This window comes from Leptidea sinapis, chromosome 39 (genome assembly GCF_905404315.1).
Source record: "Leptidea sinapis chromosome 39, ilLepSina1.1, whole genome shotgun sequence".
In the NCBI taxonomy this organism is placed as follows: Eukaryota; Metazoa; Arthropoda; class Insecta; order Lepidoptera; family Pieridae; genus Leptidea; species Leptidea sinapis.
Window position 1 is genome coordinate 2,271,560 of NC_066303.1, and position 13,750 is coordinate 2,285,309.

General features: G+C 35.2%; 1 protein-coding gene across 10 annotated transcripts in view; it reads right to left on the reverse strand.

Annotated features, from left to right (window-relative positions):
• Positions 1-13,750, reverse strand: part of LOC126976179 (sex peptide receptor) — a 200,640-nt gene that overhangs the window by 9,574 nt on the left and 177,316 nt on the right. For all 10 annotated transcript variants that reach the window (XM_050824415.1, XM_050824420.1, XM_050824423.1 and 7 more), the window contains 3 exons: positions 7,267-7,613; positions 5,015-5,252; positions 316-416 (listed from right to left, as the gene is read on the reverse strand). In XM_050824415.1, coding sequence (XP_050680372.1) covers positions 316-416; positions 5,015-5,252; positions 7,267-7,517 — 590 coding nt within the window. In that variant the 5' untranslated portion in view covers positions 7,518-7,613. The remainder of the gene's footprint in view (positions 1-315; positions 417-5,014; positions 5,253-7,266; positions 7,614-13,750) is intronic.

The following is a 13,750-nucleotide window of genomic DNA, read 5'->3' on the forward strand; positions in this document are numbered from 1 at the left end:
ACTTTAATTTATTTGCCTCGTGTGTTTTTTAAGACATAAAAGATATTAAAATTAAAATACGGTAGGTTATTAAATTGATTAAAATATATATATAAATATATTTCAGAATTAATTTGATAGTAGGCTGTATAGGTCTGGAGCCCAAGCCTAATCAATGTCGTAAGATTTAAAAAAAAGCGGCGGGAAACAGGACTTGTTTTTTCGTGCGTTTATTAATTTCTTATCCTCGATATTACTATCATGCTATAAGTCTCGGATGAAAATGCTTCGTTTCGTGCCCTCGTCGTAAAATCTACTATTTTTTAAAATATTTACCAGGTTCTCGCAACGGGCGCGTGGCATACATATATGTATCTCTGCACGGCTAGAGCCAGTGTTAGCCATATGCTAGCCGTGTGGAACATCGCGGGAATGACCTGAAACAATGGAGATATATTTATAAACGTAACCAAAAGTAGTAAAATAGCTAACCAAAGGACATATATATTTTATGGTAGTTACACTGTTTCTTATACGGCCTATTAATTTGAATTGCTGCAATAGTTTCTGGGAGAGGAGGACAAAAGCGTACGGATCACCTGGTGTTAAGTGATCACCACCGCCCACATTCACTTGCAACAAAGTGTACGCGCTTTTTTTGAAGATGTCGTATAGTCCCGGAAACACCGCACAAGGAAACTCATTACACAGCTTGGTTGTACGTGGATGAACGTTCCTTGAAAACCACACTGTATAGGAACGCCACACATCAAAATCATGGGGATGACATTCTAATTTATGGTGTGTTGTGCGACGGCAGGTTCTTTTTTTATTATGAAAAAAAGGGACGAGACGATCAAGACGTTCAGCTGATGGTAATTGATACGCCGTGACAATTACAATGCAGTGCCGCTCAGCATTCTTGAAAAACCCAAAAATTCTGAGCGGCACTACAATTGCGCTAGTCACCTTGAGACATAGCAAGTTTAGTCTCATTCGTCCAGTAATTTAACTAGCTACGGCGCCCTTACACATTACTTCTTCACGACAGAAATAGGCGCCGTTGTGGTACCCATAATCTAGCCGGCATCCTGTGCAAAGGAGCCTCCCACTGGTATACTTTAGCAATATGATCAAAGTTTCCGAATATTTATAATACATATTTATTCTAATGACGGTTGTTATCACCTGGCCAAAACTGAATGCAGCTCTAGCACTAGATGTTACTAACATTAGTTTTTTTTTCTTTGACTTTAATATTCATTTTTTGACTTTATTATTATAACACTAGAAATAAGGGATTGTTTGCAACAAATTCTAGTAGGCTTCATAAGATACATAATAGCTTTAATAAAGTACCAATCGCTGTTCAGGCATTATCTTTAAATAAATTTTAATATTTTATTTAAAAATGGCTCTGTCGTAAATTCTACTACTCCACAGCTGAATATATAAGTGATCCGACGGCCTGGGACAAGATTATGATTCTTTTATAGCAATAGCAATGACAGTACAATATTTTATATTTCATAAAAAAGAAAACGCTAAAGATAAATAATGTTTGGAGACTTTCTTGCGCCGCTTCTTCTCTCTCAGAACGCCATTTGTTTCCGAAGCGGTAGCAGTATCTAGTATGTTAGATATGACACCAAAAAAAATTGTAAAGGAATCAATTTTGTGAAAATAAATGCCTTTTATGTCTTTTATGCCAGCTATTTATTTCCGTCCACTGTTTATTAATATCATCGTTAGTACTTTGTGTATCCTTACTTTAAAATTTCATTAGTGAAGGCTCAGCCTAAGGCTGTAATTTGAAATTTCAGTCATTAGTAATTACCTTTTCATTTTCAACTGTAGGGATGAATACTAATAATGGTCCCGAAATTTCAGTGAATAGCTTCACAAAATGCTGGGAATAGCTTCAAAGACATTCGTTATTCATTGAAAATCTGATTGAAATGGTGAAACGAAATATTATCACTAAGCCTTTGTTTTTTAAGTATTATTATAATAAGATTATTATGGAAATTGGAAAATTTGACGAGGTTATTATGTATAAATACTTGGACAGAGGTATTATTCATCTAAAGACAGATAGAATTTAATACATAGGTTGACACCTTCCTCACAGGCTGGCAACGCTCTTGTGATTCCTCTCGTGTTGCAAGAGAATGTGGGCGGTGATCACTTAACACCTGGTGACCCGTACGCTCGTTTGTCCTCCTATTCCATAAAAAAAAAGTTGACGTGGCCTTCTTTCACTAAACAATCTAATTTAACATAATATATAATAATATTACGTATTAAATGTAAAAAATATAGTTATTATTTTTAAAGTGAGCGACCTCTCTTCTGTTAATTAAATATACAAATTAAATTTGTAACCATATTTATGAACAATGCGGGACTCCGATGCCGACAGTTCGAGTGACGCATGATTCGTAAATATTGATATGTCTTGTTCAACTCTCAGGTTGCGGCTTCATCTACAGGATCTACTTTACAGTTGGTATCCTGTTCAACTCCAATAATTGCATATACCTAATATGGTATATATTGACTTGAGATGTCGCTATTTCAAATCTTAACAATTTTCGATAGTTGTCTCAGTTGGTAAGCGCTCGGAGAGAACCCGAGAGGTCGCGGGTGCGAGTCCTGCATCGTTCATAAATTTTAGTTACAATTTTCATTTGTATAAAAAATACACTATGTTTTCATGCTGTGGCCAAGTAAATCTATTTAATTAACATAAAGCGTCGTTACGTTAGTTAATTACGTAATAACTTAGTACAGAAGGACCCTTAAGTAGGGAGTAAATAAATTGACCGAATCGTAATGAAATATCATTGACTGAATTGTTTGTAAATACCAAAATATAGTTATTTATAATATTTTCCGGTTCCAGATAAGCAATCACCAATAAACATATACTAAAACCTTCTCCATAAACACGCTGCATCTTATGGTATAACTATTATCCGATCTGTTCAGTAGTTTTCGCAGTATCACTTAAGGAAAAATAGGCTCTCCAATTCCTGTATCGGCCCTTATTGTCACTAAAAATATGTTTTTTTACGGCTAGAACAACCAATAATAATCATGATGGTGATCTTCAATAGGCCGCCATACAAAAAATATTAATTTACAAAAGTACATATTGTTATTATCTCGTATGATGTTGTGATTGATAAGTTTTTTTTTAATACGAAGCTCACCATGCCTCAAAGCGAAATTAAATTATTTCAATATCGCTCCATCACTTCCTTTGTAAGAAACTTTCACTACAATACATCCACACATTCTAATTCCCTTGAATGTTCAATAAGAAAAGTAAAAGTATTATGAGAAAAACAAGTTACGATATGTTTAATAATGGGCAAGTTTATCTTTTATATTATATATTTTTATATAAAATCACGCCCCACGGGTTTAGGTTACTGTGTGCTTACTTTGATAAACTTAATATTATGAAACATCAACGCTCCATTACTTCGCTTATCGGCCTAAAACACAGGATGTTTTGTAGTTTTATTTTTAATAACTTTATCTTTTTTGCGGAATAGGAGGATAATGCTAGGTTGCCAACTTGTATTAGAACAAAATATCCGGCCAACCGATACTTGCTCGGATTTTTAAGAATGTACAAAACTTGAACAAAAAAAAAAGAATCGGACATCTGGATTCGAACCGGAGTCTTCTGCTTTTCAGATCATCCAATGCCCCATCTGAGCTATTACAGTCTTGTATATTGTTGCGAATTTTACCTTTACATTCTAATGTTATTGTAGCAGTTTCTCATTAAAACACGGAAAGAACAACATTTTTTAAAATTGAAACCTAGCTAGATCGATTACTCGCCCCCTTAACTACCAGTATAGTAAATTTCTTTAAAATCGTTGGAGTCGTTTACGAGATTCAGATTATATATATATATACATAAACAAGAATTGCTCGTTTAAATATACAAGATAGAGTATATCTGATTTCAAAGGAGGTAAATAAAGAGCAGGTACGGACATCCACAAAAGAGTATCATGTATTTTATATTTTTAAAAAGGTACTTTGTTTTTGCATGACATTGACATAATGACATTAGTGAGCGCTTTTAGAAACGGCCGAATGCATCTTGGGGAATTGGGGATAGCAGCATATTAACAGTAAACTGTCGACTTTTTTGGTTATGAATAATGATAATAATATGGTTTTGAATAATAATAATAATAAGCAGACTCAAGTATCCATAAATCAGTTGATCGCTGACGTATTGCTGAGTGTTCGGAACGAAGTGCTTTAGACTTAAATGCAGATAAGACTAAATATTTGATTCTTGGTAGACCTCCTCTTATAAAACACTTAGAAAGAGCTAATCCATTGATACAGATTTAATAAAAAACGAACTATTAAAAAACATTTTATTGGAAAAATATTTATTAAAGGAATGTAATTACGCAAATAAAATACGTATCAAGAGAAAAATGTTATTTTTTGTTGGGGACTATGTGTCTGAAGTTTGGAGTAAAATTATAGCACCCTATTCACATTACATCCTGGAGATGTTCATTTCAAGTCGAGATTTAATTATTTTTTATGAAAATAAGGGACGAAATGAGCAGGACGTTCAGCTGATAGTAATAGCTACGCCCTTAAATGCAGTGCCGCTCAGGATTCTTGAAAAACCCAAACATTCTGAGAGGCACTACAATTGCGCTCGTCACCTTGAGACAAGATGATAAGTCTCATTTGCCCGGTAATTTCAATAACTATAACGGACCCCTTCAGACCGAAACACATTTATGTTTACACATTACTGCTTCGGCGGATTGCGGCACCGTTCTGGTACCCATCATCTATCCGGCTTCCTGTGCAAAGGAGCTTCCCACTGGTAGTGAAGTTCATCTTCGAAAATGCTGTTAGCTCGTTACTTCGCACGACAGTTTTCGAATTGACGTCATTTTCATTAAATTACTGTGTTCTCGACAACCAAACAACTGCTATAGAGATTTATTTTTCTAATAATCAATTTCTGATTACTTACATCATTCATATACATCCAAGCTTGGCAGGCTCTGACTGGACTTAGCGGCTTATAATGGTTTCCAAACGTGTACATATAGAAGAGCCAGGGCGCTGGGAACAGCATGGTGAACATGTCACAAAGAGCCATCGCCATCAGCACCACGTTCGTGGGAGTCCGCATGTGGCGCCGGGACAGTACCACCACTATCAATGTGTTGGCTACTGTTGTTGTGGCGAGAAGAAACGGAGCGATGTAGCTGAAACAATTATCTCCAATCAAAACTCTAAGTACAGGAACTAAGATAAATATTATAAGATTGGTTTACCATAGTTGCGATAATTTAAGATTATTTAGCATTACTTGATAGTCCTAATAATCATATTTAAAAAAAAAGTGTCGTTGATAAGTTAAACTCTTGAAGAAAAATTAGCGTTGCTTTGGTTAAGAATTGTTAGTACATATATATTTAAAGTATTCATTCATGCTATTATTGGAACAAATTGTAAATTACTAATATTATTTGCCATTTACGTCCTACTGCACTACAGAGATCAATACATTAGCTCTTTAAACACTTATCAGACCCGTTGCTTTCAGAATGTTCCAGATTTTCGGATGGGTCATAGAAAGTTGAATTTTTTTTGCTTGCCGCGATTAGATGTTACTTCCTTTGTGTATTAGTGTTGTGCAGAAGCAGAGAATATTACCAGTAACTAGTTTATTTCCTATGCTTCTTGGAAGAGACTGCGTGTTGCAAATTGCATGCGCATTTTCTTTAAGTGTTTCTTTACGTTCTATATATGTGTTAAGAATACTATCTCTAAAGTATTCTTATTACTCTAAAGATTCTATGAAATTATAATCACTCTTTAGACAGATTTGTATTTAAATCTTAAGTTTATACGTTTGTCCATTTACAAATTTCCCTGCATTTCCAAAGTTATTAAGTAAGCTTGACCTGGCCTATTTTCAAGACGTCCCTGATTTGATCTTGAAACGTCCGCCTAGGTCTACCCCTTCCAACACTTTCATTCACATTGGCCTTATACTTTATTCGTCAATCGTTCTTCATTCATTCTCTCGACATGTCCAAACCATCTCAGCATACCTTTCTCAATTTTTGTCACAACATATTCTTTCAGACCACAACGTTTCCTTATCTCACTATTTCTTATCCTGTCACTCAGTTTAACTCCTATCATACTTCTCAACGCTCTCATCTCAACAGCATTTATTCTGCTTTCATGTTTCTTCTGCCAATGAGTGTTGGAACCAACACCCCTCATGCACAGCCAAACGAGCCTTATTAGACATCTTCTGCCTGCTCATAAAGGAGTGAAAAGCTACATTATCACTCTCATACTTTCCATCTCTTGTAAAAATAGAACCCAGATACACAAACTCATTCACCTGTTAATTTTTTTCATTTCCAATCACCATATTGCAGTCTGTCACTACCTCATCTCTTTCAAGCACCATCACTTTCGTCTTCTTTACATTCATCTTCATTCCCTTTCTACCAAAAGCTCCATTCATAGCAGTTACCATCTCCTGCAACTCCTCGGCCGAAGATGCAAGTAATACTTCGTCATCAGCATAGAGAAAACATTTGACGAGTAACTCATTCATTCTTAACCCACTTTCATTCTCTTTTAAATCTGTCAAGCAATTGTTCATGAACAGATTAAACGGCCACGGTGACGCTACTCATCCCTGTCTTACACCTTTTTCGATATTAAACCATTTAGTGTATGCCCCGTTTATCCTTACACAAGCACTAGAATCTCTATAAAGAGATTGCAATGCTCGTATGAGGACACTGCTCATACCGTTCGCGAACAATGCTGACCACAATTCATTCTAGTTCCTTTTCTAGCAAGTCCATACACTCTATCGTTTCCATCAATGTCTAGATGTTTTGATACTCATCTAAGTATGACTTGAATGTGTTTTTAGCTTCGCGGGTTTTTCCCAGATTAATCTCTGCACATTTGACAATGGCAAGGACTTCAGAAAAGGCCTCTAGGCCCATACTTACCCTAATTTTAGGCGTTGGATTTCACACATAGATGCCAAAATTTACTTTACCTTGTGAATTTTCGCTACAAAAAAACAGCTTAAATACATAAATTATATTACTCTTAAATGCATAGGTTTTAAATTAGGCTACCCCATTGACAAAAAATAATAATATATTGCATAGTAAGCATTAAGATGTAAAACTGACTTAGTTATATAAAATAATGAATTGTAATGCTAATCATACGTACCCATACATTGGCTCAGCATAATTAACAGGGAACTCGCACGTTACGTTCAAATATACGTGTGAATAATTCGATGTGCAAAAGTCGTCTGTGGTAAAATTTGAATATTCTGGATCAAATGTTTGGTTTTCGTATAAGCTGTAGTTCGATTTGGCGGGAAAATCCAGCGTGCCTTGATAAATGTCATCTTCAATTTTGAAATTCGAACGGTTCTCGACGCCGTAGAATCCCGCCCATTCCTTGTTATCCGCCATATTATTCGTTGTCTGTGGCTACCTTACGATTGACGATGTCATTGTGAGTTTGAATTTTGTGTGTGCTTCTCATGTGCTCGAAAGTCGGTGATTTATCTGTGGACAAAATAAAAAAATTGAAACTTTTATATTATTATTTATAATTTTATCTGTAGCACTGTAGAGAAACTGTTAATATTTAGAATTTTTATCATATTTGTTTAATAATAAATGTAAATTTATTTCTTGTTTGGCTTAAAGGACTTGCGTCCAGGGCTGTAACTAAATAAAAAAAATCAATGAAACTTGCATTAAATTAAGCTTGTAATAGGTATCTTCGTGTTTGTATTTATAATATAAAATCTTGGTGGTCCATATAAATCCATGGTAATCAAACTGTTCAGTAGCGGTGAGGAAGACTGATTTTATATGCTTTGGACGAACTATGGTTATTAACTTTTGATGATTTTAGAAATGCGTTAACTTTGAATGCAGTGTTGCGTATATTAAAACGACAAGATGGTGTCTCTTCGTGAAAAATCTCAGCAAGAGTAATATATTAAAATTCAAATTGAATTTGACATTTTATAGAGGAAAGGGGGTGAGGGGAACAGTAATTTTAAAACGTCAAAGTCATTGCTTATAACTTATGTTGCTACTCGACACAAACTCATTCCACAGCTTGGTTGCACGTATAAGAAAGATCCTTGAATCCACACTGTGGAGGAACGCCGCACATTCAGATGGTGGGGAGGATATTCTAATTTGCGGCGTGGCCTGCATAGATTGAATTCGGTGGCAGCATATTAGGTCAAACAGCTAAATAAGTTTGTATTTCCGGTCTTGCAGTGGTTTACTTTGGAAAGTTATATCAATTATATCCACAAACTTAACACTATTCGAAATTGTCAAGTCGCTCCCTCATCAAGCGTACTGCAAACAGCACTTGTCAACCTAATTCAATTATGATTAATTTGTGACAATACTGACTACTAAAATTATGGATTGGTGTCCGCTGCGCTTCAACTAGATACCGCAGGCGTAGTCGCAAAGTGCGGCAATTAATGCTAATGAACAATTATGTGTGACGTTGACGTGCCACATGTTCTGTTAAACTTTGCTAATAATTGAAACTTAAATGCCGGGTTGTATAGTAAGACTTTGTTAAAATAATAGTGCAAGAAATAAGAAAGACACTGGGATCACAATATATCATAAGTAAGTATTTTATATATTTTTTTTATTGAATAGGAGGACAAACGAGCGTACGGGTCACCTGGGGTTAAGTGATCACCGCCGCCCACATTCTCTTGCAACACCAGAGGAATCACAAGAGCGTTGCCGGCCTTTAACAAACGGCCTTTTACACAAAGCGTATGTTACAAAACTTAAAAGGTGCCATTGAGAGTCAAGATGCCACGCACACAAGCATATAACAGTTGCCGCAATAAAACAGTTATTATTCTTAGGAAGTACGTTATCTAGTTGGAGCGATATTTCTGATAATTTTATCGGTCTATGTTAGAGAAGTTCTCGTTTTCAATTATATATAAGTATACTAACAGAGCGTGTGAGAGAGAAAACCATATTTAACGGAGAAACAAGCAAGATAGACAAGGAAAGCAAGTCTATTTTTAAGGTAACCGATTTTGATTGACAAATCGTAAACAGTCAGCCACACTTGAAATTAACAGCTTAGTATTTTAAAATGTAAACCACTAGTAAGCTACTAACCACTATTAAAAAAAAAGAGTTGTGATTTTTCTTCTAATTGCAGCTATTAGTTACACAGTATTGTTTTTAGTTACTCAGTATGGTTTTTAGGTACACAGTATAGTTTTTAGTTACATAGTATTTTTTTTTAAATAAGGGACGAGACAAGCAGGACTTTCAGTTGATGGTAATTGATACGCTCTGCCCATTACTCAGAATTCTTGAAAAACACAAAAATTCTGAGTGGCAATACAATTGCGCTCGTTAGCTTGAGACATAGGAAGTTAAGTCTCATTTGCCCAGTAATTTCACTAGATACGGCGCCCTTTAGACCGAAACACAGTAATGTGTAAGCATTACTGTGAAAAAAATAACGAATGTCGCAAACGTTAGAAAATTTTAGGCACCAACTTCACCCTGTTACTTTTATGTTACAGTGATAAGCGCGCATTTTAAAATTTCACACTTATTTTTTCATAACGCGCCTAAAGAACTATAACTTCAAAAAAAAACGCTCTCCAGGCTAAACGCACAAACTACGGAATAGATTAATTTGATTTATTTTTTCATAAATATTATATAGGAGGGGTCCAAACATTATATAGGAGGCTACATAATCTCATGCTATATCAAGGCATAGTATTTTTCATTTCTCATACTCGGAAAGTAATGTTGTTTTGATCTGATTATTGGGTGGAAAATGCTGCTTCCCTCCATAGAGAGGGAAAAACTCATACAAATTACTTCCCACCTAAGGGCCGGAATGAACTGTAAAAATAAAACTGATTTCAGCTATGAAGAGTTTTATGTAAAAAAAAAACTAATTTAAAGAAATGCCATGTGTCTTTCTAAGCGGAATAAGCCGCAACAACTACGCGGTGAGTTCCTTAATTAAAATTTAAAAGGTCGACATAAATTATCCTAATTTGACAATTAAGTTTAAATAGGTACTACTAATATTATAATATATTATCAATAAGTAGTTTAGATAAATAACTAGTTTTATTTTCCTCATATTCGAAATGAAAAGTAAAGTGTTTAAACTTTTTTTAAACACTGGTAAAAGAATCAATTCCTACTCGGACTATAGCCGCCCTTGCTGCGCTCGGGCGTCGAAATACCTCGGGAATTCATTCTTTCGACCCTAGGTTATCTACTATTGCTGCTTCACAGCGTCCACGCGGACGATGTCGCGGGCAGTAGCTTGTATTTTTTACGTATTAAATATTTTACCAAAAAAATTGCTTGGGTATAAAGTACACATTTCTGAAGCGAAACCTGCATTGTACATGAACCACTAAAGTGCATATTATGAAGTCCTGGTAGATATTGCTAGGATGACACATGATTTCAACCGCTATAAAAACATTACTATCATCCCTACCATATTTATGTTCTCCTGGTGTCTATGTAGTAATACGTCGTGCGCATGACGTCATAATATATTAAAGTATACTCGCGTCATACAGAACACAATCTCTTCTTCACCTATGATCGCCTGGTATCAAAAGACGGTATAATGCTGCCTATCTCATTTTCTCCCACGTTAAATCTTATAAATTGATGTGTCTGTCTCTTTTTACTGTTGTATCGCTTTTTCGTTTCATCGAGTTTCAAATCACATCGATGCTGAAAAAGTTTTCACTTCAACAAGTTACATCTAAAAAGGACACCCAGATAATATTGTAAACTATTATTCTCTCATGCGTGCGTACAATTCCGAGCAAATGAACCGTTGAAACCGTAAATATTCTAAACAACTTCACCGGGCCCTGGAGACATATTTAAAAGATTTTATTCCACACAATTCAGTTCACTTGACAGGATATTTTTCGACTTAGAATAGTGTTGAAATAATATTTATATACTGTTTTAGAAGTTGATTCTAATAAGGATTGAATATTAGTCTGTTACAACTAGTTATGGTCATCGGTAACACATTTTTCGATATTTACTAACGGCTAGCGTTATTTAAGAGCATGAATTTTCTAATTGAATTAACCGCAGCCGGCGAGCTTGTATGAAAAGAGAAATGAATGAAGAGGAAGCGCGTGAGGTTTGTAAGGATAAAAACAAGTGGCATTCTATTGTCTCTGCCTACACCGACGACAACAGGGCGTGTGTGTGTGTATTAAGTATTACATTCTGTGATAAAAAAAAAATACTTTTGTCATATCAGACATGTGTAATAATGTTTTATATTCTTATTAAGTACAATTGAAACATATCTAATATATAAAATTCTCATGTCGCGGTGTTTGTAGTTAAACTCCTTCGAAACGGCTTGACCGATTCTCATGAAATTTTGAGTGCATATTGGGTAGGTCTGAGAATCGGACAACATCTATTTTTCATCCCCCTAAATGGTCCACGCCAATTTTTTTTTTTAATTTTAATGACCTGTTTTTTTTTAAATTTGTTTGATTATGAGTCAAAAATACATACAACTTCAAATTTTCACCCATCTACGATCAACAGTTACTTTTGTATCACGATTTTAATATCGGCAATACAACGTTTGCTGGGTCAGCTAGTTTTTTTTTAATAAAATACATGAAAACGTTTATTATATTGAGTCACACATTTATTTACATTACAGCAATATTAAGAAATATGTTTTAATTGTCCTCTCTAATGGCAACTAATACATTTGTAGATAAATTCAATGATTTAAATAAAACAGTTTTTAATGCATTAAGACGCGTGTTATTGTAACTTTTACAGATGAGGGACTCGTTTCGGTTTTGGTTAACTAAAATAATAATAAAAATGTAACTTTTACGCAAAATGTAATCAAACATCGTTATAATTACACGCGTTTTAATTCATTAAAAAGTGTTTTATTTAAATATCATGTAAGCACATCAATCAAAGAAAATACTAAATGGACTGAATGTATATGCGTTCAGCACTGCATTTTTGATAACAGGCTAATTGAAGATGTAAGTTAGCATGATATAAGTTGAGTGAGAGTCGCGCGGAGTCAATGGAATGACTTCACAGCGGTCAGGTAATACAGCGCTTAGTAAAACAATAGGTACGTTATATCTATAGCATATTATGGAAGTAAGCTAGGTTTGAGATGGCCTTTCTCCCTTCCTTGTTGCGTATACGATTTTTTACCACACTTGTAAGGGATAGTTACCTTTTTCACACGCTTTTTATAAGCTTCACCTGTATGTATGTTTGTTTGTAACCGACTCATTTGGGCGCGATTTTGTTCCACTTTAAGATTTCGTTCAGGCTTCGTAGATTTATCGAGGACCGATGACAATAACTTAATTTGATAAAATTTTTAAATAAGATTTTTGATAATTTATATAATTTTTTTATCTATAAAGGCAGGAATTGATGTTCATTTTAAATTTCAACCATTATATAGTATTAAACCAAATCGTGTTTTTTAGTTTTTTTAAACTGTTTGTATTTATCCTATATTTGTATTTTATTGACGCATGTGATAACCATACGTCAATAAATTCAGAAACCGGGAATATAATACTTTTATATTTATAATAAAAAAAACCGGGTAATTTAGAGAACTTTCAGCGAAAGTGCTGCTATAAAATATTTTTTCCTAATTATATATTATTATGTCTTAGATAATTTATACGTCTAGATAGAGCCTCTAGTTGTAAGGCATACCATGACAACAGGGCAGGTTTATTACTCTAGTGTGCATATCAGCTACGTTTTACACTCGCGATGCGTATGTCAAATTATTCTGTTGTTGCCTTGCTGCAAATAGAGGTTAACGTTGGCCGCTATTTTTTCGACATGAGCTGTCACAGCCTATCTACACATATAAATGATCTAAGTATTATTTAATAAAACGTACTGTACCGTATTTGACGCGATTAATTATTGCCAATACATCGAAAAGGCCTAGTATGTCATTTATCGCAATGTCTTATATCCCCGAGTCCAAATTACTCCATATAAAACGTCCGGTGCTATGTGTTACGTTGCTGAGCCCTTAGCAAACACGGCTGTGACGTCACTCACCTACTCACTAATTTAGGGCTGTCACTTTCAGAGATATAAGAAAATAGAACCATTAGTTATCTAGAGAACGTAATTAGGAACGGTGGCTTTGTGTAAATTATATTATGACTCATTGTTATGTGTCTTCTACTTGAATTTAGCCGTGAATTTACAACAAAAAAAAAATTACAATCGAATAATTGCCCTGTTCGTCCCCGGGGCGTAAAAAGAATAGGGGAGTCCCAGGCCCAAGGATGGTCGTAAGAGGCGTCTAAGGGACTTGAAGAAGTGGGAGAGTCACGCTGTTGTCTTATGACGTCAGCACGATCGGGTCAGACTTGTCCGGGTTAATTACCACACCCGCACAGAATAGTCACTATGTTTTGCATAGGTTAGTGTCGAAGACCGGACGCCATCCCCCCCCTCACCCTCTTCAACCAGAATTTGAAAGTAAGCGGTCCTAAAAGAGATATAACCCCAGGAGGGTACCGGCTCTACCAGAGCCGGAGAATCCCTCCCCGAGCATTCTCGCTCGGGCTGCCCGTCGTATTCTGGGG